The 27,572-nt window shown below is 41.1% G+C and overlaps 1 protein-coding gene across 1 annotated transcript; it reads right to left on the reverse strand.

Annotated features, from left to right (window-relative positions):
• Positions 1-1,227: 1,227 nt before the first annotated feature.
• On the reverse strand, positions 1,228-26,385 carry LOC113918273 (zinc finger protein 709-like). The gene is made up of 5 exons (XM_035723753.1): positions 26,048-26,385; positions 6,167-6,291; positions 5,686-5,812; positions 5,443-5,503; positions 1,228-4,603 (listed from the first exon to the last, which is right to left on the reverse strand). Exons 2-5 carry the CDS (start codon positions 6,167-6,169, stop codon positions 3,040-3,042), a joined length of 1,755 nt encoding a protein of 584 aa, XP_035579646.1. The 5' UTR covers positions 6,170-6,291; positions 26,048-26,385; the 3' UTR covers positions 1,228-3,039.
• Between the last annotated feature and the right edge of the window lie 1,187 nt (positions 26,386-27,572).

Raw genomic sequence — 27,572 nt, forward strand, 5'->3', positions numbered from 1 at the left:
TCCAGGGGAAGCCTGCTTTTCCCTCTCCCATTCCCCCTGCTTGTGTTCCCTCTCTCACTGTTTCTGTCAAATAAATAAAATCTTTAAAAAAAAATAGTCTCCGAGTAAGAAAGGCATGATTGGAACAGTAGTCCTGTTCTCCCCGCCCCCCCGCTAGGTTTTGTTCTCTCATAATTTACCTAAACTTACAGGCTTGGTGACATCATAAAGGAGATATTAAACATAGTTTCCTAAGAAGTGAAATTACATATTTTCACTGAGGTTCTCGGAGGTAAATAGTGTCCATCAGTTCACTGTAGGAAATATATTGGTGTTTAGATAATGAGTAGGAAAGGCAACAGCTCTTCTAGGGGACTGGCCCTGCCAAATCTTACAGTGCTGAAGAGAAAAATACTGAACACTTCCATCAGACAAAGCAATTTGGTGATCATGATGGATCAAGACAAAAAGAAGGGTATTTTGTAACCATGTCTCTCAAAATGGAGAAGAGACCATTCTAAGTCACAAAAATAACCAAAGTTCTCTTCTTAATATGACTGACTGGAGCTTCTTACAGGCTTAGCCCCACTACACTGGGGAATCATAATCATTTTCTAGAAGGTAAAGACAATGGTAGAATTGTCTACCTCCACAAAGCATCCAATACATCCAGAACCTTCTTGCCGTTACTGAATAGTAATGAAATCACCTAACAAAAACCCAAATCACTTAAGTCCTTGGAAACACTCTTACTAATAAATCCAGTCATTTAGGGTTTGTGGTCCTTTTTTTAAAGTAGGCTCCATGCCCAGCTTGGAGCCCAACATGGGGCTCAAACTCACAACCCTGAGGTCAAGACTTGAGCTGAAACTGAGAGTCCGATGCTCAACCAATTGAGCCACCGAGGCACTCCTGCAGTCATTCTTGTTACTATAGTTCATCACACCCCTGCTGACTGCTGATGTGAACGTAGTGGGTTTGTCTAGCGAGAGGACACTGACCAAATGAGAAGTTTCATGACAAAGAAGACTGTACCTATAAAAGAATGAAAAGCACCTCAGCACGTATACAGCATGAGGTAATACTGGGAAGGTATGCTTAACTTGACAACATTACAAAGTTGATTTGAAAATTCATAATTACAATGGGATATTTTAATATATGCTCTCAGGAAATGAGAGACTCAATATATGTTAACATACAAATTAAATGTTTTAAGTTTTATTTGAGAGCAAGATCAAGCTCAAGAGCATGAATAGGGGAGTGGGCGGAGAAGCAGCCTCCCCACTGAGCAGGGCGCCCGACGCAGGGCTCGATCCCAGGACCCTGAGATCATGACCTGAGCCAAAGGCAGATGCTTAACGACTGAGCCACCCAGGAGCCCCAGTTAATAAAATGTTTTAAGAAATGACTACAGAATATTTTGTTTGACAAATGCATTGCTTTTAATCACATACAATCAACCATACTTGAAAACATACCAAGGAATTACACACAGCTGAGCAAACCTGCCTGACAGGAGGGAGGGGCCAGCTGTCCTAGAGAAGGACAGGGCCAGAGCAGTAGCTGCAGTGGAGGAACAAAGTCCACGGTGTTCTTCTGGTCACTGTAGCGCTCACAGTGGAATCAGGAGTACATGGTCACTAGCAGTATTACCAAAACAAGGTATTGACTACACAAATTAGACCTTAAATGAATGCAATACAGAGGAGAGTCTGGGCAACAGAGAGTACTCCCAACCATGAAAGTTCAGATTAGTTGCCTGGTGGACACATGAGGGCTGGCAGGAAAATCCAAACTGTGATGGATCTTTGATGCCGAACTTGTGAAGGTATATGTGGAAACCTACGCCTCTGAGAAATGAAGTCGAGCAGTTAATTGTGGTTTTGAGGACACTCTTGACTAGCAGGGCAAGAGATCAGGAAAATAGGCTGCAAGCAGGGATCCTCAAAGCTCCTGTACAGCTCTGTCTAGTGGCTCTGAGACCTGATGCCTCCTGTACTCCTGCCTTTCAAATCTTACACAAGTGAGGCTACAGGTATAGAATCATAAAGGAAACAGATTCTAGAAAATGTCACATTACCCAGGTGACAAAACATAATTTAGGAGTGCCATCTCCAATTCTACATTTTATTATCCAATGACTGGTCTGTCTTAATGCAAAATTGATTATTCAAATCTCAGCCAGAAGGAATGGCAAAGGCCAAAAGATGGAAATAACTGATCAGACGATACTTCATAATAAACTGCATATTTACAAATTTATGCCATCTTTTTATTAGCAAGGAAAATGGAATTAAGGCTCTTCTGGCCAAAAAAGAATTGGTTTTCTCCCAAGAAAGATGGAGTGTATGATGGGTAACGGATATCCAGTAGCTGACACAGGAGGCCAGTAAGAAAATACCAAAACATTTATCGATAATTCAATTAAAACATTATATAAAAATTAAATATACTTGCACATTTAGAAACCATTTCAATTCACCCATGGATCAAGCAAACTCCAAAATGGAAAGAGAAAAATGTTATCAACTGATTTGAGAAAACAAATATCTATTAATCTTTAAACAACAGTAATAAGAGTACTTACAGAATTATCTCACCTCAGTGTTCATTTTTGAAAGTAGTAAATATCCACAGTCCAGAGATCCACTTTAAGAATGAGGCACTGATAATATATTTATAACTTTTATAATGATTCTTTCATGTTAGTTTTCTGGAACATTATACATGGATTAATTTGTATCAGGCTTTCTTTTTTTTTTTTTTTTTTTTTAAGACTTTATTTATTTATTTGAGAGAGAGAGAGAGCACATGAGAGGGAGGAGGGTCAAGGGAGAAGCAGACTCCCTGCCGAGCAGGGAGCCCGATGCGGGACTCGACCCAGGGACTCCAGGATCATGACCCGAGCCGAAGGCAGTCGCCCAACCAACTGAGCCACCCAGGCACCCTGTATCAGGCTTTCTTATATTTGTTGGATTTCTTTCCAGGGGGGGTTTTCACATGTAAGGATGAAGGTCAATTGATGTTTTTCCCACACTGCTTACATTCAAGAGGTTTCTATTCAGTATGAGATCTCTCATGCCTTCGAAATGAATTGGGACGACTAAAGGCTTTTCCACATTCTTTACATTTGTATGGTTTCTCTCCAGTGTGCATTCTCACGTGTCCTCGAAAGGTAGTGCGATAAATAAAGGCTTTTCCACATTCTTTACACTCATAGGGTTTTTCTCCAGTGTGAGTTTTTTCATGTGTTCGAAAGGATGTGTAACAACTAAAGGCTCTACCACATTGTTTACATTCATAGGGCTTCTCTCCCGTGTGAGTTCTTTCATGTATTCGAAATGAACTGGGAAAATTGAAGGCTTTCCCACATTCCTTACATTTATAAGGTCCATCTCCAGTGTGCATTATCATGTGTGTTCGAACACTTGAGGGAGAAATGAAGGCTTTTCCACATTCTTTACATTTATAGGGTTTCTCTCCAGTGTGCTTTCTCATGTGTCCCTGAAAGGTTGTGCGATAAATGAAAGTTTTGCCACATTCCTTACATTCGTAAGGTTTCTCTCCAGTGTGAGTTCTTTCATGTATTCGAAAGGAACTGGGCCAACTGAAGGTTTTACCACACTGTTTACATTCATAGGGCTTCTCTCCAGTGTGAGTCCTTTCATGTGATCGAAAGGAACTGGGACAAATGAAGGCTTTCCCACATTCCTTACATTTATAAGGTCCATCTCCAGTGTGTGTGATCATGTGTGTTCGAATGCTTGACAGAGAAATGAAGGCTTTCCCACATTCCTTACATTCATAAGGTTTCTCTCCTGTGTGAATTCTTTCATGTATTCGCAAACCTAGAGGAGAACTGAAGGTTTTCTCACACTGTTTACATTCATACTGTTTCTCTGCAGTGTGAGTCCTTTCATGTCTTCGAAAGGAACTGGGACAACTGAGGGCTTTACCACACTGCTTACATTCATAGGGTTTCTCTCCAGTGTGATTTCTTTCATGTATTCGCAAACCCAGAGGCGACCGGAGGGATTTCCCACACTGTTTACACTGATAGGGTTTCTCTCCAGTGTGAGTCCTTTCATGTGTTCGCAACGAAGTAGAACAACTAAAAGCTTTCCCACATTCCTGACATTTGTAAGGTCCATCTCCTGTGTGAGTGATCATGTGTCTTCGGAAAGTTGTGAGCCACGTGAAAGCTTTCCCACACTCCTGACATTCATAGGGTTTTTCTCCAGTGTGAGTCCTTTCATGTCTGTGAACAGACTTGCGGTAGCTGAAGGCTTTCCCACATTCTTTACACTTATATGGCTTCTCTTCATATTCGTGATACTCATATGGCTTATGTCCAGTGTGAGATCTGATGTGCCTATTAAGGGATGAATGACGCACAAAGACTTTTCCACACACGCTACATTCACATGGTTTTACTCCAGAAGACGTCGTCTTGTTCAGGTTAAGATCTGGAGTCTGGGTGATGGTTTCTCCACACTGATGCTTTTCAGGTGGTTTTACTCCAGAAGGCGTTTTCTTGTTCAGATTAAGATCTGGAGTCTGAGTGATGGTTTCTCCACACTGACGACCCTCTTTGCTTTCACGTTTTTCTGCCATATGACGTCTGTAAAAAAATGGGAAGTATTTTATTAATGATTTCTTAGTAATTCATATTAGTAGGGTATCAGAATTACATTTTTATAACTTACAGCAAAATGAAGGTTTCCTACCCTTTCTGAATCGTTTGGAAAGTTAATATACTGAATGCTCTGTAAATAAGGACTTGACCATAGCTATTATGTAAGCAAAGATTATTAACATACAGGGTTTCTTTTTTGTTGTTTTTATCTACCTATCCATCCATCCATCCATCAGAAAGAGAGAGGGAGCACAAGCAGGGGGAGTGGCAGGCAGAAACAGACTCCCCGCTAAGCAAGGAGCCTGATGTGGGGCTGGATCCCAGGACCCTGAGATCATGACCTGAGCCAAAGGCAGACACACAACCAACTGAGCCACCCAGGTGTCTCAACATATGGGGTTTTTTTTCTTTTTCCATATGGGGTTTCTTTATTTTCTTTTTCCATATGGGGTTTCTTTATGCTCTTTCCAAGTGAACAGTTTTGCAAACACTCAACACCTATGTCATACTTAAGTAAATATTTTCAGTGAAAAAAATTTAAGGATAAATTTGAATAACTTGGGTTTTATTTATTTAACAATTTTGTTTATCCACTTGACAGAGAGAGAGAGAACAGGCTGGGGGAGTGGCAGGGAGAGGGAGAAGCAGGCTCCCGCTGAGCAAGAAGCCCAATGTGGGACTTGATCCCAGGACCCCGGGATCATGACCTAACCTGAAGGCAGACGTTAACTGACTGAGCCACCCAGCACCCTTGAATAATTTGGTTTTTAAAAATTCACGACATAAGATTCTCATGTGGGACACTGCTACATTGTGTGACTCACCTTAGTCTTCTCCCCTGGGTATTGTACCTATATTCGGTGTCATGATCTTTCCATTTTTTCTCTAAAATGCAGATGGAGAAAATATTCCGTTATTAGAAATTATAGAAAAATTACTAGATTTTAGGTCTATGATGAGCTTAGCTTACTAATGTACTATTTTCCCACATGTCAGAACAAGACTGATGGGCAAGAAATACTTGTTCTCTAATTGCCAAAGTTCAGTAAGAATGTCATCATCTTTACCTATTGCGGCCAGGTTTCTGAAGGTTTCCCGCATCACATCTCTGTAAAGTTTCTTCTGCGAAGAATCCAGTAAAGCCCACTCTTCCAAGCTGAAGTTCACAGCCACATCCTCAAAGGTCACTGAGTCCTAAAACATCCCAAATATGTTTACAGTAGCATACATGAGTCTGACAGCACTGGGGATTTATACTCAATTATAGGAAGGTTATGTATGATTCTGTGGTCTCCAAACATTTATGTCTTGGTCATGAGAAACTTACTTTCTGTTCACACTTCCTCATAAATTTAACAGCATCATGAACACATGCAAATTATTTATTCATCTTTACTGTGATCACTTTAAATGTTACTGTTCTCTAATGGCAGGGTCTAGAGCACCTTGGAGAAATGAGAGAAATACTATACAAATGAAACAAGTATTATTTTAAGCACACTAATTCCTTTTGAGAAAAACGCTCTCATCTCCTTCCTTCTTACCTACCATTTAACTCAGCACTCCATGATGTACGGGGTCAAATCTGCATGAGGTTTTAATGAATAAAACACAATGAAGAACTGGAAGCTTTTTCTTCTAGTCCCATCACCAAACATGAGAGTCCAGGAGGCCTGTGGAAATGCAACTTGTAACAAGGATCAGCTTGCCATTATCGGCCTGAAGGCCGTTAGAAGTAGCCAGATGTAGCTGGATAAATGAAAATATTCTTGTGAAGTAGTACTTTTCACTTGTGTAGTTCTTACTGCACTCAGTTTTTCCATTCTCTCTCTGTCCCATTTCATGGAGCCAGGAAGTTACTCAGAAGTTAGGGCTCAGAGATCTCCACAAAAACCCTATCCACATGAGCCTCAGGACTGCTGCTCACTTTTTAGGACACATACTGAAATGAAAAGGTGCTAGAGGAACTCTTTTTGGTCCAACTGTAATAGTGCCCTCTGGCCCATGCTAACCCTGACGAACAGGTTAAAAAGTGCAGGTTGCGAGGGAGTTCCCTGACATCCACAGTGGTTTGATGGTGAATCTGTTCATGATTATTAACTACATAAAGGATTCAGCAGTGCTTTCCTCCAAAAGAACATAAAATCGCCATTCTCCAACTTCAGGAGGAACTTTCCTGACCAGCGCTCTAGAGGGAGCCCTCTCATTTTCTCTCACTTAGGAGCTCTGTGCCGTACAAAAGCACAACAGCCAAACCTGAGTACAGGAGTCCCTTAGTTGAGGACGCCACATGCTACCCACAGGATATAAGAGACTTTACTCCATAACTGAGGTCTCTGGGGAGGAAGGCAGGCCTCTCAAGCAGGCCTGAAATGACGAAAAAGCAGGGAAAAGCATGCAGACCTTTTTCCCCCGGAGGTTGTGAGTGGACTAAAGGTTCACACACAAGGGCAGGCGCTTGTATGAACTGATCCTCTTGCCACTACCAAAGCAGGAAGCACTAGGCTTTCTTACTGCCTTGGACAGAACTGGACCAAGGAGGAAAAAGGAGGGCTGAGCTTCAAAGCTGTGAGCAGTCAAACATGAAACATCGGGAGTCAGAGACTTGGGGTTTTTTTTGGGGGGGGGGGGTCATATAATGAACTGAGAAGCAGTCTCTCCCTCACAAGGAAAAAGCAAAAAAGCTTAAACAACTCTTCTTTGACCCATCAGAGACTTGAGGACACAGGGCAAACCACTGTCTTCAAAATTGGAGACAGAAAAGAAGCTATTTTGAAATATGCCCAGAATATTCTATTCTTAACAAGGCCTGTCCTCAGAAGAGTGTTTCGCTGGGGCCTAAGCAAACAAAAATAGAACACAATATCCAAGAACTCTGGTATAATGACAAGGGTAAAATACAATGGGAATAACTGATGGAAAATAAAGACAGAAAAAGTAAGTGAAGCAATAATCACTGCATCTTCCTACCATTCGAGATCGCAAACTGCAGATCCGGGTAGCTAAGAGAGCACAAAATACGAAGGGGAAAAAACCCCAAACAACCAAAAATGCAAATTCAAGCACATCCTATTCAAACTGGAGAAAAATCGAAAACAAAGAGATTATAGTGAAAGAAGCCAGAGCGGGGAAAAACAAACCTCAGTTACACTGAAACAGAGGTAAGAATTAAATTGGACTTCTTTCTGAAACCATTTCAGCAAGAGACTGGAGCAAAACACTTAAAAGTGCTGAAAGGAAAAAAGCACCATCCTACAATTCTGTGTTAAAATTATTTTTCAAAAATGAGGAAGAAATAAAGACTTTCTGAAGCAAACATTGAGGAATTTGACATGAGTACACCTGTTTTTCAAGAAACACGAAAAGAAATTCATCGGGAGGTAAGTAAGAAAGAGCATTAGGAAAGAAATTAATGAAGGTAAAACACCTTTTCTTTTACTAACAAATCTGACATATCACTTTTGTATTCAGTAATAGCTTTTGGATAAGTGAAATGAATGACAATGTTACAAGGGACAGGGAGAAATTAGGAATATGCTGACATAAGGTAAACTCAGCAAAACAAAGTCAAAAAACTATAATTGATATGCTGAGAAGAGATAAAATGCTCAATTAAAGCTAAAGCCGGCAGAAAAATGGCAGAAGACAAACAAGGACAACAAAAAAAGAGTAAAAAGTACGGTAGATATTAATCAACATTATCAATAACCACTTTAAACATCAATGGCCTAAACCCTACAATTGAAAGACACACTATAACAGCACATTAAAAAGAACTAAATATAGACACAAATAAACTTAAAAGGATGGAGAAAGATATACCATGCCAACAGTAATCAAAAGAAAGCTGGCAGAGTATATTAATTTCAGACAAAGCCTACTTCAAAGCAAGGAAATATCAGATAAAGAGGGAATCATGTAATAGTAAAGGGATCAAATCTCCAAGAAAATAAAACAATCCTTTCTGTGTATGTGCATTAATAACAGAGTAGCAAAATATGTTAGGCAAAAACTCATAAAGTTGGACCCATCAACACCCCCATATCAGTAACATAAGAGTTTCAGCAGGAAGAAAATCAGGAAATCCATGGAATATGTCATCAACAGCAAATACACATTCTTCTCAAGTTCACATGCAACATTCACCAAGACAAACCGCCTTCTGGGATATAAAACACCTTAAATTTGAAAGAACAGAAAATGTACAAAACATGTTCTCAGGAAACAGCAGCATTAATCTAGAAATCAATAACAGGAAAGCAGTTGGAAAACCCCAAAGACATGGAGATAAAAAACTTCTAAATATCGGGATCAAAAAAGTCTAAAGATATCATTATTTTGAACGATATAAAAATAGAATTTATCAAAAGTTTTCTGGTGGAGCAACTGTAGGAACCTAGAAGGAAATTTGTACCATTGAACAAATAAACCAAAGGAAAAAAAAAAAGATCGACAATAACGTAAGCAACTACTTGAGGAAACAATAAAGAACAAATTAAACCTTCAGCAGAATAAAACAGTCCAGGTCATGGTGGTGACATAGAACGATCCTGGACTTACTTTCTCCCACAGATACACTGCATCTAAATCTACATATGGAATAATTTCCTTGGAAAAACCCAAACCCCAAAAACTAGCTAAGCGGCTCCTACACACTGGATGAATGAGCAAACCAACCACATAAAAGCTGGTTGGAGATGCTGAGACACAATCTTGCCATAAACCCCACCACTGGTGCAGCAACCCACAGTCAGGAGGGAACACAAAATCCCAAGCTTCTCCCTGAGGAGTGAAGGTTCTGAACCCCACTTCTAGTACCCCTACCCTTAAGACCTGAACTTGAAGATGAGCCCCCAAACATCTACCTTTGAAAGACAACAGAGCCTGCATCCATGGGACCAAGAGGGCTACACCAACTGAAACAGTTATTAAAAGGCTCACATGTGCAGACTCACCCAGCCCAGGACCCAGCATAGAGGCAGCTGACTGAAAAGCAGCCAGGCTTTCCGTGGAAGTGGCTTGCTTGAGGAGTGCCAGGGGGGCTCATTCGGTTAAGCGTCTGACTCTTGATTTCAGCTCAAGTCATGAGATGGACATGGAACCTGCTTATGATTCTCTTTCTCCCTTTCCTTCTGCCCCGCCTTGCTCTATTTAAAAAACAACAACAAAAACGAGGCTTGCTTGCTAATCTTAAAGTGTCAGCTTGAAAGGCAGGCATCTAATTAAACATACATCTAAGGGCTCACTGAAATGTTCTTCAAAAACAGACAATGTGTGTGCTCCCCCTCTGCCTCACTCCAGCTCTCCAGGATCTCCCAGGAGCACGTGCCCTTGCCTGACACTCCTGATTTTTGCAGAAAATTTTTGCTGCCCAGGAAACACCTCTAGATTGCTTGGCTCTGGTGGTCAGTGGAGCTCACACCCGTGGGTCCCACAAGACTGTAACAAATGGAGAAGGAGTTCTTAACCGGCCACCACCATTCCCAGGGCACAACAAAGAGGCAACAGACCGAGGCACCCAGTCTCTGTCGAGGACCTATTAGTTTATCTTCATAGCTGTCCTCTGAGGGGTGAGCTGCTAATTAAACAGGCACGGAGGACCCAGCCTATATCATCTCCGGAGACCCGGGGTGGGGTTGGGGGGACAGCGGTGCCTGAGTGCTGACAATACTGGCCTCCGACCCTGTCCAGGTTCGCTCAGTGACGTCGCCTGGGGCTTCCTGTTCCTGGCCCCTCGGAGGTCGATACACATACGTCAGGAATGCCCACCACGGCTGGAATGAGGGGAGGCTTGTTTGGCCTTCCATCAATCACAGGTGGTGCCACAAGATCCGATGAAAGGCCAGCTGTCCATTAGGTGCGTGCACGCTCTCTGACCTCACTGCAGTGTCCTCCTGTGTGTCCCCTTCCTCTAGAAAATCTGTGGACTGGGGCCTGGACTTGTGGAGAATAACTATGCGGCTGCCGTGGACCATCCTCTGCCCAACTCTCCTACCAATAAGTTAGCCTGAATAGAACTGTAAACTGTATGAAGTGGCCTGTTTTGTTTTTGGTCTCAAAGTGCCTTCTCAGTTTGAGGGATACTTCACTGTCTCTCCTCCATCTTCTAACAAGTGGGCACCATCTTCACATGCTTCCTCTGCCCTGCCTCAGGCCCCCCATGCCATACAAATCTCTAACATAAGAGCTCGTACACATGCCCTGGAGTCCCTTAATATCCTGCCTTTGGTGGCCAGCAGGGCTTGTACTCAATGGGATGGTACCAAGGAAGAAACCATTCCTAACTGGTTATTACCCAGGGCTCAGAGCAGAGGAAGCTGGCAGAAATGTCCACCTCCCAGTCTTCACCTGAAAGAGTTTATGTTGAAAATTTTAAAAGCTGCTGCCTGAGGGTCTGCCTTCTAATCAGCCTGAATCTAGGTGCTGCCTGAGATCCTCCTCTTGGGGGCACTGCCTCAATTACTGGGATCAACTGAAAAGAGCCTTCTTGGACAATCACAAAGGTTTGAGAGACAATAAAGGGCTCTCTTCCATGAGATCATTCCTTCAGAACTGGGAGAGGTGGCTGTTTTATCTAACACATAAAACCCAAGAGTGTCAAGGAAACCAAAGAAACAATATATTCCCAAAAAAGCAAAATATAAAACCTTAGAAAAAGACCTTAATGAAAAGGAGACAGGTGATTTATCTGATAAAGAGTTCAAAATAAGTGATAAAAATGCTCACCTCTCTCAGGAGAAGAATGGATGAAAAAAGTGAGAATTTCAACAAACAGAAAACAAAGTACCAAATAGAAATCATAGAACTGAAGAATAACTGAATTGAAAAATGAAGACAGGGCAGAACTTACCCAATCAGAACAGCAAAAAGAAAAAAGAATGAAAAAGAGTGAAGACAGCTTAAGGGAGTTATGTGACTACATCAAGCTGACCAACATCTGCATTACTGAACTCCCAAAGAGGAGAGAGGAGCAGAAAACTTAACTTTAAAAATGGCCGGAAACGTCCCTAACCTGGAGAAGAAAACATACATCAAGATCCAGGAATCCCAGAACCCAATGAGACTCACACCAAGAAGCATTATAATGTCAAAGCTAAAGACAAGGAGAGGCTCCTAAACCAGCAAGAGAAAACAAAAAAAACTTATGTACAAGACAACTCCCATAAGATCATCAGATTTTTCAGCAAAAACTTTTCAGGCTAGAAAGGAGTGGTGTGATATATCCCAAGTGCTGGGGGGAAAAAAACCTGCTAGGGCCATCAAAAAACACGAAATCTTGCCATTTGCAACCACGTGGATGGAACTAGAGGGTATTATGCTAAGCGAAATAAGTCAATCAGAGAAAGACAAGTATCATATGATCTCACTGATATGAGGAATTCTTAATCTCGGGAAAAACTGTGGTGGGGGGTGGGAGGGATGGGGTGGCTGGGTGATGGACATTGGGGAGGGTATGTGCTATGGTGAGTGCTGTGAATTGTGTAAGACTGATGAATCACAGACCTTTACCTCTGAAACAAATAATACATTGTATGTTAAAAAAAAAAAAAGGATAGTAGGAGGGGAAAAATGAAGGGGGGTGGAATCAGAGGGGGAGATGAACCACAAGAGACTATGGACTCTGAGAAACAAACTGATGGTTTTAGAAGGGAGGTGGGTGGGGGGAAGGGTTAGCCTGGTGATGGGTATTAAAGAGGGCACATACTGAATGGAGCACTGGGTGTTATACGCGAACAACGAATCATGGAACACTACATCAAAAACTAATGATGTAATGAATGGTGACTAACATAACATAATAAAAAAAAACTGCTAGGGAAATCTGGGTGGCTCAGTTGGTTAAGCAATCGCCTTCGGCTCAAGTCATGATCCCAAGGTTCTGGGATCCAGCCTCATATCGGTCTCCTTGCTCAGTGGGGAGCCTGCTTCTCCCTCTGCCTGCCACTCCTGCTTGTGCTCGCTCGTTCTCTCCCTCTGACAAATAAATAAATAAAATCTTTAAAAAAAAAAAAAAAATGCTAACGAAGAAAATTCAACTCGTAAAGCTGTCTTTCAGAATTGGAGAAGTTTCCCAACGAAGCAAAAGCTAAAGGAGTTCATCACCAGTAGACTAGCCTTGCAAGCCATGTAAAGGGACTTCTTTAAGTTGAAATGAAAGGATGCTAATTAGTAACAGGAAAATATGAAAGTACAAATTTTGCTGTTAAAGACAAATATATAGTAAAATTCAGACTAATGTAAAGGTGGTGAGTTTTTTTTTTGGTTTGTTTTTAATTTATTATGTTATGTTAGTCACCATACAATACATCATTAGTTTTGTTTCTTTTTTTAAAGATTTTATTTATTTGACAAAGAGAGACACAGCGAGAGGGGGAACACAAGCAGGAGGAGTGGGAGAGGGAGAAGCAGGCTTCCCGTGGAGCTGGGAGCCCGTACATCATTAGTTTTTGATGAAGTGATCCATGATTCATTGTTTTCGTGTAACACCCAGTGCTCCATGCAGTACGTGCCCTTCTTAATACCCATCCCCAGGAAGGTGGTGAGTTAATCATATGAAAGTTGAGGTTAAAAAACAAAAGTATGAAAATAACTCCACTAACTTGTTAATTAAGACATAAAGATGTAAATTGTGATATCAAAAACATAAAATGGGGTGGGGGGGATAAAAATGTAGACTTTTAGAATGCACTCATATTGTTATCAACAAAGTATATTGTTATAAATATAAGCTATTCTAGTAGTAACCTACAGAAAATTATCAAATCACAAAAGAAGGCAAATTACAAAACAGCCAGAAAACAGTGAACAAAATGGCAATTAGTACATACCTACCACTACTTTAAAATGTTAATGAACTAAATTCTCCAATCAAAAGACACAGAGTGGCTGAATGGACTTTTAAAAATCTATACTGCTGGGGCAACTAGGTGGCTCAGTCGGTTGAACGGCTGCCTTTGGCTCAGGTCATGATCCCAGAGTCCTGGAATCGAGCCCCACGTGGGGCTCCCTACTTGGCAGGGAGCATGCTTCTCCTTCTCCCCTGCTTATGTCTGCACGTGCTCTCTCTCTTAAATAAATAAAATCTTTAAAAAAAATAATAAAAATCTATACTGCTTACAAAAGACCTGAGGTGTAAAGACATACAGATTGAAAGTGACATACAGATTCAAAGTGACAGGATGGAAAAACATATTCCATGCAAATGAAAACCAAAATAGGGTGCCTGGGTGGCTCAGTTGTTAAGCGTCTGTCTGCCTTTGGCTCAGGTCATGATCCCAGAGTCCTGGGATCGAGCCCCACATCGGGCTCCCTGCTCAGTGGGGAGCCTGCTTCTCCCTCTCCCACTCCCCCTACTTGTGTTCCTGCTCTTGCTATCTCTCTGTCAAATAAACAAATAAAATCTTAAAAAAAAAGAAAAAAGAAAAAAGAAAACTAGCTATTTTGTATGACACAAAATAGGCTTTAAGACAAAGACTGTAATAAGAGACAAAGGAAGTCATTATATAATGATAAATGGGTGAATCCCATTAAGAGGGTATAATATTTGTGAATGTTTATATACTCAAAATAGGAGCACCTAAATATATAAAGCAAATATGAACAGACCTGAAGGGAGAAACAGCAATACAATAATAGTGGGGGACTTTAAAATCCTATTTTCATCAATGGATATATCATCCAGACAAAAAAATCAATAAGGAAACACTGAATTTAAATGACACATTAAACCAGATGGACTTAACAGACATTCCATCTAAAAGCAAGAGAATACACAAAATACACATTCTTAAGTACACACAGAACATTCTCCACAACAGATCATATATTAGGCCACAAAACAAGTCCTAATAAACTTAAGATTAAAGTCGTATCAAGCATCTTTTCCAACCATAATGGTAGGCCTAGAAATCAACTGCAAGGAGAAAACTGGACCATTCACAAATATGTGTGGATGAAATAACATGCTACTAAACAACCAATGTGAAAAAAATCAACTGAGAAGTAAAAAAATACCTTGAGACAAATGAAAATGGTAATACTATATACCAAAACTTATGAGATGCAGCAAAAGCAGTTCAAAGAAGGAAGTTCATAGCAATAAATGCTTACATCAAGAAAGATCTCAAATAAACCCAACTTTATACCTCAAGGGACTAGAGAAGAAAAAAGGAAGTCCAAAGTTAGAAGGAAAGAAATAACAAAGATCAAAGAGGAAATAAACAAAATATAAACTAAAAAGACAATAGAAAAAAAATCAGTGAAACTAAGAGTTAGTTTTTTGATAAGATAAATAAAATGGGTAAACCTTTAGAGTTACCAAGAAAAAAAGAGAGGACTCATAAAATCAGAAATGAAGGAGACATTACAACTGGTACAAGAGAAATACAAAGGGTCATAAGAGACTACTATGAACAATTATACACCAAAAAATTGGACAACCTAGAAGACAGGGATAAACTCTTAGAAACAAAATACATATCAAAACTGAGTTATGAAGAAGCTGAAAATCTGAACAGACTGATTACTAGTAAAAAGAATCAACCAGTAATCAAAAACATCCCAACAAACAAAAGTCCAGGACCAGATGGCTTCACTGGTAAACTCCACCAAATATTCAGAGAAAAAGTAATACCAAATCCTTCTCAAACTCTTACTAAAAAACAGGAGGGAACACTTCTAAACTAATTTTATGAGGCCAGTGTTACCCTGATACTGAAACCAGACAAAGTTGCCATAAGAACATTACAGTCCAATATCCCTGATGAACATAAGCTAGAAAAGTCCTCAATAAAATACTAGCAAAGTGAGTCCAACAACACACTAAAAAGATCATATACCATGATCAAGTGGGATTTATTCCACGATGCAAGTATGGTTCAGTATCTACAAATCAATGTGATAAACCATATTAACAAAATGAAGATTAAAAATCAGGATTATCTCAAAAGATGCAGAGAAGACATATGGCAAAGTTCAACATCCATTTATGATAAAAACTCTCAACAAAGTGGGTATACATTAAAAGTACCTTAACATAATAAAGGCCATATAAGACAAGCCCACAGATAACCTCATACTCAATGCTGAAAAGGTGAAAATTTCTCCGCTAAGATCAGGAACAAGAGAAGGATGTCCACTACATAAAACTGGAAGTTCTAGCCAGGGCAATTAGGCAAGAAAAAGAAAAATGGCACCCAGATTAGAAAAAAATGAGGTAAAATGGTCTATTTGTAGACGACATGATATTCTACAGATCTTCCTCAACTTATGATTGTGTTATGTACCGATACATCATAAACTGGAAATATCTCTAAATTGAAACTGTAGGGGGACCTGGGTGGCTCAGATAGTTAAGCATCTGCCTTCAGCTCAGGTCATGATCTCAGGGTTCTCAGATCAAGCCCCGCATTGAGCTCCTGGCTCAGTGGGGAGTATGCTCCCTCTGCCTCCCGCCCACTACCGCCTCCCGCCCCTGCTCATGCTCTCTCAAATGAATAAAACTTTTTTTTTTTTTTAAAGATTTTATTTATTTATTTGACAGAGAGATAGAGAGCACAAGTAGGCAGAGTGGCAGGCAGAGGGAGAGGGAGAAGCAGGCTGTCTGCTGAGCAGGGAGCCGGACATGGGGCTCGATCCCAGGACCCTGGGATCATGACCTGAGCCGAAGGCAGCCACTTAACCGACTGAGCCACCCAGGCGCCCCTGAATAAAACTTTTTTAAAAACTGAAAATGTACTTAATATACCTAACTTACTGAAAATCCAAGTTTAGCCTAACCTACCTTAATTGTACTCAGAACACTTATATTAGCCTACGGTTGGGTATAATCATCTAACACAAAGTTTTTAAAAAGTCTTTTAAAAGGGCGGGGGGGGGGGTGGTGGCAAGAGAATCTCCAGCAGACTCCCTGCTGAGCGAGGAGCCCTACACAGGGCTCAATCCCATGACCCTGAGATCATGACGTGAGCCAAAATAAACTGACTGAGCCACCCAGGCGCCCCACGAGGCCTATTTTTAACAAAGTGTTGAATATCTCATGTAGTTTATTAAATACTATACTGAAAGTAAAAAAACAACGGTTGTATAGGGACAGAAGGGTTTTAAAACTGTAACAGTCATTTACCCTCATGACTGTGTAGCTGACTGCCACCTAGCATCACAAGAGAATCTTGTACTGCATATTGAGAATGGAAAAATAAAAATTCAGAGTATGCTTTCTACTGAATGTATATTGCTTTTGCACCATCAAAAAGTCAAAAAATCTCGAGTTGAACCATCATTAAGTTGGGAACTGTCTGTATATAGAAAACTCTGAAGACTCCACCAAAAAACTGTTTGGTTACATTTCTTTGCACTAATAAGGAACTGTCAGAAAGAGAAATTAAGAAAACAGTCCACCTTAATAAAAAAATTTTAAAGGTATGTTAACTATACAGTAATTTAAAAACTTAATAAAATTTAAAAAATAGTCCAGGGGACACCTGGGTGGCTCAGTCAGTTAAGCATCTGCCTTCAGCTCAGGTCATTGATCCCAGGGTCCTGGGATCGAGTCCCGCATTAGGCTCCTTGCTCAGTAGGGAGCCTCCTTCTCCCTCTGCCTGCTGCTCCCCCCACCCCTACTTGTGCTCACGTGCTCTCTCTGACAGATAGACAGATAAAAATAGTCCACTTAAAACTGGATCAAAAACAAAATAGGAATAAAATTATCAAAAAGGTGAAAGGCCTGGGCGCCTGGGTGGCTCAGTTGGTTAAGCGACTGCCTTCGGCTCAGGTCATGATCCTGGAGTCTCGGGATCGAGTCCCGCATCGGGCTCCCTGCTCAGCAGTGAGTCTGCTTCTCCCTCTGACCCTCCCCACTCTCATGCTCTATCTCATTCTCTCTCTCAAATAAATAAATAAAATCTTTAAAAAAAAAAAAGGTGAAAGGCCTATATACTGAAAACTGTAAGACACTGATTAAAGAAATTGAAGATGACACAAAATAAATGCAAATATATTCTATGCTCAATGGATTGAAAGAATTACTACTGTTAAAATATCATACTATCTAAAGCAATTTACAGATTCAATGGAATCTCTATCAAAATTTCAATGGCATTTCCACAGAAACAGAACAATCCTATAATTTGCATGGAACCACAAAGACTGAGTAGTCAAGCAATCTTTTTTTTTTTTTAAGATTTTTATTTATTTGACACAGAAAGAGAGAGAGAGAGAGAGCTAGAGACAAGTGGGGGAAATAGCAGAAGGACAGGGAGAAGCAGACTACCCGCCGAACAAGGAGCCCAACGTGGGGCTCAATCCCAGGACCCCGAGATCATGACCTGAGCCAAAGGCAGCCGCTCAACTGACTGAGCCACCCAGGCACCCCTGAATAGTCAAGCAATCTTAAGAACGAATCTGGAGGGGGGGCGCCTGGGTGGCTCAGTCATTAAGCGTCTACCTTCGGCTCAGGTCATGATCCCAGGGTCCTGGGATTGAGCCCCACATCGGGCTCCCTGCTGGGTGGGAAGCCTGCTTCTCCCTCTCCCACTTCCCCTGCTTGTGTTCCCTCTCTCGCTGTCTCTCTCTGTCAAATAAATAAAATCTTAAAAAAAAAATCTGGAGGCATAACACTCTTATTCAAAATATGTTACAAAGCCATAGTAATCAAAACAGTAAGGCACTGGCATAAAAACAGCTATATAGATCAGTGGAATAGAACAGAGAATACAGAAATAAACCCACACTCCACGGTCAATTAATTTACAACAAAGGAAACATACAATGGGAGGAAGGACAGTCTCTTCAATAAATGGTGCTGGGAAAACTGGACCACTTTCTTACACCATATACAAAAATCAATTCAAAATGGATTAAAGTCTTGACTAGTGTAAGACATGACTCCATAAAATGCCTAGAAGAAAACAGGTGGTAAGCCCCTTGACATCAATCTTAAAGGTGACTTTTTAGATCTGGCAACAAGAGCAAAAATCAACAAGTGGGTGTCTGTATCAAACTAAAAAGCTTCTGCACTGCAAAAGAAATCATCAATATAATAAAAAGGCAACCTATTCAATGGGAGAAAATATTTACAAATCGTATCTCTGGCTATATCCAAGGGGTTAAATCCAAAACACATAAAGAACTCATAAAACTCAACACCAAAAAAGAATCCAATTAAAAAATAAAATGGGCAGAGGATCTAAATAGACATCCACAGAACACATACAGATGGACAATAGGTGTATGAAAAGGTGCTCAACATCGGTAATCATCAGGGTAATGCAAATCAAAACCACAGTGAGATATCACCTCACACTTGACAGAATGGCCAGTCTCAAAAAGACAACAAGTGTTGGCAAGGACGTAGGGAACCTCTGTGCACCGTAATTGGGAATGCAAATTGGTGCAGCCACTATGCACACAGTATGGAGAGTCCTTAAAAAAAATCAAAACTACAATGACCATGTGATCCAACAATACCACTTCTGGGTATTTATCGGAAAAAAACTAACTCGAAAAAATACATGCAGCCTATATTCACTGATTATTTACAATAGCCAAGATACGGGAACAAGTGTTCACCAATGGACAAACTGATAAATATTAATAGAATATTATTCAGCCATAAAAAAGAATAAAATATTGCCCTTTTTTTTTTGAGAGAGAGAAAGAGAGCAGGGAGGGGCAGAGGGAGACAGAGAATCTTAAGTAGGCTCCACAGTACTCAATCTCACGACCTGAGCCAAAATTGAGAGTTGGGGGCTCACCTGACTGAGCCACCCAGGCATCCCAAAATCTTACCATTAACACCTAGACAGACTTTGAGAACATTATGCTAAGTAGAATAAGTCAGAGAGAACAACAAATACTGTATGATCTCACTTATATGTGGAATCTAAAAACAAAAACACAGGGGTGCCCGGTGGCACAGTCAGTTAAGCATCCCACTCTTGATTTCAGCTCCGGTCATGATCTCAGGGTCGTGAGATCAAGACCCACATCAGGCTCCCCACTTAGGCAGAGTCTGCTTGAGACTCTCTCTCCCTCTGCCCCTCCCCATTGTGCACACACACATTCTCTCTAAATAAATCCTTAAAAAAATAAATAAAAATAAAACAAAAACACAAACTCATACAGAAAATAAATTGGGGGTTGCCAGAGGTGAAGGGTGGGGAAAATGGATGAAGGGAGGGAGGTCAAAAGGTACAAACTTTCAGTTATAAAATAAGTAGTCAAAGCAATCTTAAGAACGAATTTGGAGGCATAACACTCTCTTATTCAAAATATGTTACTTCTTCAAAATAAGTAAGTCATGGGATACAGCAATCAAACAGTATTATGAGCTGTGACTACAGCTCATAATACTGTAATACTGAGAATTTGAAAGTTGCTAAGTAGATCTTAAATATCTACGATAAGTAAAGGAACTGTAACTATGTACAATGAAGGATGTTCACTAGACTTACTGTGGAAATATTTCACAATATATACAAATACCAAGCCATTATGTTGTACACCTGAAACTAATGTTACATGTCAATTATATCTCAATAAAAATAAGGAAAATAAAATGGTAAGACTTATAAAAGACATTAAAAATTACAGGAAATTAAGAGACAATATAAAGAAAACCAAAAGGGAGTTCTTTGAAATGATTAATGGAATTGGTAAATGACTAGTCAATCTAAGGGAGAAAAGACAGAGATTACTAATATCAGGAATAAAAGGAGGTGAAAATGAAAACAACATTTGATAAAACCCAACACACACTTATGATAACACACTAGGAATAGAGAGTTGTTGTTCCTATTTCTGAAAAAGAACATCTACGTGAAAATTGTAGTTAACATATTAATGGTGAGAGACAGTTGCTTTTCTGGTAAGATAAAGAACAAGGTAAGAAGTCTCCTCTCATGATGGACTCTGAAAAACAAACTGAGGGTTCTAGAGGGGAGGAGGGTGGGGGGATGGGTTAGCCTGGTGATGGGTATTAAAGAGGGCACATTCTGCGTGGAGCACTGGGTGTTATGCACAAACAATGAACCATGGAAACCTACATCAAAAACTAATGATGCAATGTATGGTGATTAACATAACAATAAAAAATTTTTAAAAAAAGAAGTCTCTTCTCGTCACTCCTATTCTTCATTGTCCTGGAAGACCTAGCTAATGCAGTAGATAACAAAAGGAAATAAAAGTTATATAGATTGGGAAGCAAAAAATAAACCTGTGAGTTACAAACACATGGTTTTCTATATAGAATATCTGATGGATTCCCCAACAATTTCAGAGAGCACTCTGAAAATTAATAACAAGAGCACAGCAAGGTTGAAGGATGCAGAAGTCAACTGCTTTCCAATAGACCCACACAATGTAGTCAACTGATCTTTGACAAAGGACAAAAAGGCAATTCATAGAGAAAAAGTCTTTTTTAAAAAAAGATTTTATTTGAGAGAAGAGCGCATGCATGAGCGGGGGTGTGGGGGCATAGAGAGAGGGAGAAAGATAATCTGAAGCAGGCTCTGTGCTGAGTGTGGAGCCCGATGTGGGGATCAATTCCATGACCCTGAGACCATGACCTGAGCCGAAATTAAGAGTTGAACACTTAACTGACTGAGCCACCTAGGCACCCTGAGAAAAAGTCTTATCTAGAAAGAGTGGATATCCACAAGCAAAAGATAAACCAAAAAAACAAGAAATGAATTTAGACACTGACCTTAACACCTCTCCCAAAACTTAACCAAAAATATATAGTAAATCTAAAATTAAAAACTCCTAAAATATAACATAGGACACGATCCTGGGTTAACTGATGAATTTTAAGATACAACACCAAAAGCAAGATCCATGAAAGAAAAAAAAAATGGGAAGCTTCATTTCATTAAAATAAAAACCCTGTTCTACAAAAGAGAGTGGTAAGAAAATGAACAGTCACCGGGCACCTGGGTGGCTTAGTCAGTTAAGCATCTGCCTTCAGCTCAGGTCATGATCCAGGGTCCTGGGATCAAGCCCCGCATTGGGCTCCCTGCTCAGCGAGGAGCCTGTTTCTCCCTCTTCCTCTAATGCTCCCCCTGCTTGTGCTCTCTCTCTCACAGTCTAACTCAAATAAATAAATAAAATCTTTGCAGAACAGTTATCTGATAAAGGACACCCAAAATGTCCAAAGAATTCTTAAAACTAAAACAATCCAATTAAAAATGGGCAAAGGATCTGAACATGTATCACGAAAGATAATACAGATTGCAAATAAGCATATGAAAAGTTTAACTTCAAATGTCATTAGGGAATTATAAATAGAACATAAATGGGTATCACTAGACACTTATTACAATGGATACAATTCAAAACATTCAGAACACCAAATACTAGTGCAGATGTAAACCTACAGGAATCCTCATTCATTGCTGGTAGGAATGGAAAAAGGTATGCCTACTTTGGAAGACAGTTTCTTATAAAACTAAACATACTCTTACCAGAGGATCTAGTGATCATACTTGGTATTTACCCAAATAAACCGAAACTTTGTACTCACACAGAAACATGCAAATGAATGTTTATGGATGTTTTATTCATAACTGCCAAGAGTTTAGCAAAATATCCTTCCACAGTAGAATGAATAAACAACCTGTGGTATATGTATCTGATAAACATTGTTTAGTGATAAAAAGAAAAGGATAAAGCCATCAAAAGACAAGGAGGAAACTTTGAAGTATATTAAGTAAAAGAAGACACTCTGACAAGGCTAAATACATTGTTTTCAAGTATATGACATTCTGGAAGAGACAAAACTATTAACCAGTAAGAAGATCTTTTGGTGAAAGACAGGAGTGTTGGAGGGAAGGTTGATTATTAAACAGGTGGAGCACAAGATATTTTTAGGAAAAGGAGAGACTATTCTATATGATGTCAAAATGATGAACACAGGGGTGCCTGGGCGGAACAGTTGGTAAAGCATCCAACTCTTAGTTTCGGCTCAGGTCGTGATCTCAGGGTCCCGGGAGGGAGCCCAGCATTGTGCTCCATGCTCAGCACGGAGTCTGCTGAAGATTCTCTCTCTCCCTCCCCTTCACCCCACCTCCCCCGCACACGCACGCACTCTCTCTCCAAAATAAATCAATCTTAAAAAAAGGAAATGATGGACACATGTCATTATACCTTTGCCAAAACCCACTGATTGTATATAACACTAAATGTCTATGTCCATATAAACAGTAGACTTCGGTGCATGACTATTGGTCCATCAGTTGTAACAAACACAACACAGTAATAGGAGATGTAAAAAACTATTGCAAACTGTGGATGCAAAGGGGTCAGGTGGGAACTCTGTACTTTGTGATCAGTTTTTCTGTAAACAAAATGCTCTAAAACAAAAACCTGAACTCTCGTCATTTCATATCTTAAAATTTTTTCTGAAGTCTACTAGTTTCTTATGAATTGTAATCTTTAGCATGCAATTAATATAAAAGAAACAAACTTAACATACACTATATTTTACTGCTTAATAGTGTTTTCAACTTTTGTTACTTTAAATTTAATTTTAAATTAATTTAAACTTTTCTACATAGGAAATCATTCTAAGATTTAATTCCTTAAGCACTAATGGGTATAAAACTGCAACCCATAAAAAATGAAAAATTTCAACTAACTAAAAGGACAAGGGACATCATAGTTTGTCCCTCCGCTATATTTCACACTAAGAATATTGTCAGGAATGAAGAGCATGTTGCACTGCATTAGGGAGCTGCATTTATTTATTTTTAAATATTTTATTTATTTGACAGCGAGACAGACAGCAAGAGAGGGAACACAAGCAGGGGGAGTGGGAGAGGGAGAAGCAGGCTTCCCCACGGAGCAGGGAGCCCGATGCGGGACTCGATCCCAGGATCCTGGGATCATGACCTGAGCCGAAGGCAGACGCTTAATGACTGAGCCACCCAGGCGCCCCAGGGGGCTGCATTTAAACCCTGAAACCTACTAGGACTTTTAAAGATTTACATAAGCTTGGGTAGTTTTTCTGACATCAATTAAAACAGAAATTCATTTGCCTTAAAAAATAGTCTTTCAAATGTCAAAAGTTCCCTGGAGACATGCACATACAAAAACTGCTCTATATATGAAAAATGAGGGGCGCCCAGCAGGCTCAGTCACTAGAGCATGTGCCTCTTGATCTCGGGGTTGTAAGTTCAAGTTCCACATTGGGTGTAGAAATTTCCTAAAAATAAAATCTTTAGGGGCGCCTGGGTGGCTCAGTTGGTTAAGCGACTGCCTTGGGCTCAGGTCATGATCCTGGAGTCCCGGGATCAAGTCCCGCATCAGGCTCCCTGCTCAGCGAGGAGCCTGTTTCTCCCCCTAACCCTCCCCCCTCTCACGTACTCTCTCTCTCTCTCATTCTCACTCTCTCAAATAAATAAATCTTTAAAAAAAAAAGAGAGAAAAATAAAATCTTTATATTAAAAAGATAATAATAAAAATGAAAAATGTGCCTGAGAACTTCAATATGCCCATCTCACAGCTTGCGATTGTTGCCTAAAAGGAATAAAAATTCCATTTGGTTTCAAGATTTTCTTGCCTCACACATTCTTCTCAACTTACATCTTCAAAGCCCAAGAAATAAAAAATCTTACCCAGACAGCAAATAAAACTGCAAACTACTAAGGGAAACTAGACTGAAAGGACTGGAATATTCAATAGATAAAAAAGAATGCCAAGGAAAGAAATGCAAACATTCAAATCAGCTCAGCTAAGCAGCCTGCTTACCCAGAGTTAAGAAGGAAAACCCATATTCAGAAAGTACACACACTCCCAAGCCGGGCTCCAGACATTCCCAGTTGAGATAGCACCTCCACAGTGGGTCAGCCCCTGGTGAACCAGGGCGGGCACGGACACTTGAGCACCTGCAGGAATGAACTCTGCGAGCCCCGCACACCCTCTCTCCTGGCAGCTTACAGGAACTCCCTTCCCCAAGGTTTCCAATATTATGCGCGAGGAAACTCTCAGGCAGATTCAGTTTAAGGTTGTGACCCAAAATGAACTCCCAAATTCATAAACATTTTGTCCAGGAGACAGAACTCTGGACTTTCACAGAGCTTCTCAATACCCAAATTATACTCTGAGTGCACCTATATCATGGATGCAAAACCCAAACATGTAAAAACATCTAGGACTAAGAAAACTCCCTTTGCCTTTGCCAGGTCAAAACTGGCCTTAGCTTGGGAGTCAATGGCCTCAGGCCTCTGCTCCCCAGTCACAATGCTTTGGACCACCACTGATTAATTTAAATGACAAACCCAGTGGTTCAAGAATCCCACAAAATCTCACACACCCAGTGTTTATGTGTAAAGGAGGAAAGAAAATTTTAAGGAATTTTACTAGTTCAACAAGAAAACCAACTTTTTACTATCAGAAAATGAAGATGTCAATTATCTCCAAGAAAAGAAATTGATTTGTAAACAACTGTATTGTAATACTTAATGTTACAGGTCTAGGCCCTGGTATGCCATTTAAAATCACCTGAAAGAACATACCTCAGAATATCAGTATACCCACTTAGAAGAAAAAAGGGAACAAATTTTAACAAATAGAAAGTAACAATTTTTTTTTTCTGAAATTCACCTTTTTGGAAATACTTTATACTATCTCCCAAGCTAAGTCTCAAGTGAAATCTTTTCAGAGTGACAAATGCAAGGAGGGGCAATGCTGACAGGACAGATCACCCAGGAAAGTTTTAAAGAAGAACCTCCATTCAAAGGACTTCCGATAGGACATCAGTGTCCAGGAAAGATCCTGGGGGGAGAGGCACAAGGATTTCATAAAACAGTTCCAGGTGATTATTCTCTGCTTTCTTCTCATGTAAAATATCCACAAAAATAAATCTTTAAAAAGAGCCATTCATGGCTCTGTGGATAAATGGTAAAACACTGCGTAATTTGAAATGCATCATGGAGAACAAACAGTTAATAATGATGTTATGAACTGGAGAGGAAAGATGGCGTTTCAGAATGCAGGGAAAGATCTGGAAATTGAGGCATTTATTGCCAGTCCTATGAAGAGCTAGGCAGGGGGCACAGGGTCGCGGCTTTGAGACCCTACTCCCCAAACGTTTGGAAAAGTGAGGGGAAAGCGGGTACCCCAGGGAGAGAGGGATGGGGACCCCACAGACCACAGCACCTCCCGCGCACGACCCCGGGAGACCGAGGCATGACCGTCCCCTGATGACCCTCCCCGTGGTCGTCGCCCAATCTAAGGGAGACGCAGCCGCGCAGGGACGGGACAGGACGCCGGCGGTCCCGGCAGCCGGCCCGGCCCCGCGCTGCGTGCCGCGCCACCGGCGGCCTCGGGTCCGCAGACCCCAGAGTTCACGGCGGGGAGGCCAGGTCCCGCCACGGCCGGTTCCAGCCGGTCCCACCGCCCCCCTTTCCCGACTCCCGGGCCCCCCACACTCACCATTGCTCGCTTTCTGGGGTAGCCGGTCGAACCACCATACGACTGCCGCGGCCGGCGGACGTCACGGCCACAGAGGATGTGGCGGAAGCTCCCGAAGGCTCTCAGGACAGCGAGAGGGGACGCGAGCTTCGGCCGGACAGCAGCGACGGCACACAGTCCCCGCCGTCCACAGCGCGTCGCCCGCACGCACGGTTCCGGCGACTCCCCTGATTGGACAGTTCGCACGGCCCCGCCCCCGCCCGCCTGAGTGACAGCAGGCCGGAGGTCACGTCTTTGAGCCGACCTTGCTTGGGCAGTGGGCTGCGACCTGTTCTCTCCGAGGTCCGTGACCCTTCTTCACAAACACGGACAAAAGTGACCTCACCGAGGGTAATGACGAGTCTGGGTCCATTTTGATCTTTGACCATCTTCCAGCAGGGAGTCGTCTGCCCACCACGCTCCCCCAACCCCACTCATTTGTATCTAAAGAATCTCGAAGCCTCGGGCCACTCAGCTTGGTGGGAGGTTTGAAGCCCGCGGTCCTAGACCAGGCCAGAAGCCTCAGGTGCTCGCATGTGAGAAACATACGGAGGCAAAAATCACTGGAAAACCTTACAGTGTAATTCCATTGATACTTAGCTGTTCAAAAGCGGAAGGAAGAAAGCTGAAAGAACTCTGCTTAGTGAATAATAGATGGTAAAGGTATCGAGGATAAACAAAGCATCAGGACAGTGGTCATCTATGGGGCAGGACAGAGGTGAGCCAGGGAGGAGAACATGAGACTCTCCCTACTGCCCACAGTTAGGAATCTTGATGATGACTTCAAGGACGTTTATATTATTAGCAGATCCTACTGCAAAACATTTTGTACATTCTTTCCTCAATATATTTGATGATAAAAATCTTAAGAAATTCTGTTTGAAAAGAACATAATTTGTATGTTCTGTAATTTGGCAATCTGAGTTTTCACTCATGGTTTTGGTGGCAAAATTGGTTAAAATCCAACTGTCTAAGGGCGCCTGGGTGGCTCAGTCGTTTGGGCGGCTGCCTTCGGCTCGGGTCGTAGTCCCAGGGTCCTGGGATCGAGCCCCGCATCGGGCTCCCTGTTCCATGGGGGGGCTTGCTTCTCCCTCTCCCTCTGCCTGCCTCTCTGCCTACTTGCTCTCTCTCTGTATCTCTCTGCCAAATAAATAAAATCTTAAAAAAAAAATTAAAAAAAAAATCCAACTATTTAGAAAGACTTGCCTGCATAAACTCATCATCATACCTACTTTTTTTAAAAAACAAAGGGTGGCATGTATTGATATGTAAAGATCAGGAATATTTATTAATAAATAATTAAGCAAAGTGTATTACAATATATATGCCATGTTACCCTTTCTATAACTGTTATGGTCACCCGTAGAGTCAGGTGGGCCCCCACTCTAGGTTTGGTTGACAACATATCCCTTCCGGGAACAAATGAAAAGGTTAATTACTTTGATAATGGAAGTGTCCAGGGAGGGCATGCCTCCCAAGCAGGTGGGAAATGCCTTGAAAGAGCAAG

The sequence above is a fragment of the Zalophus californianus genome, chromosome 1 (assembly GCF_009762305.2).
Source record: "Zalophus californianus isolate mZalCal1 chromosome 1, mZalCal1.pri.v2, whole genome shotgun sequence".
NCBI lineage: Eukaryota > Metazoa > Chordata > Mammalia > Carnivora > Otariidae > Zalophus > Zalophus californianus.

Coding starts and splice junctions, on each gene's coding strand:
- LOC113918273 (XM_035723753.1), bottom strand. Junction 5,504..5,685: donor CAGAAACCTGGCCGCAATAG/GTAAAGATGATG, acceptor TCTGCATTTTAG/AGAAAAAATGGAAAGATCAT. Junction 4,604..5,442: donor ACCCAGGGGAGAAGACTAAG/GTGAGTCACACA, acceptor ATTTTTTTACAG/ACGTCATATGGCAGAAAAAC.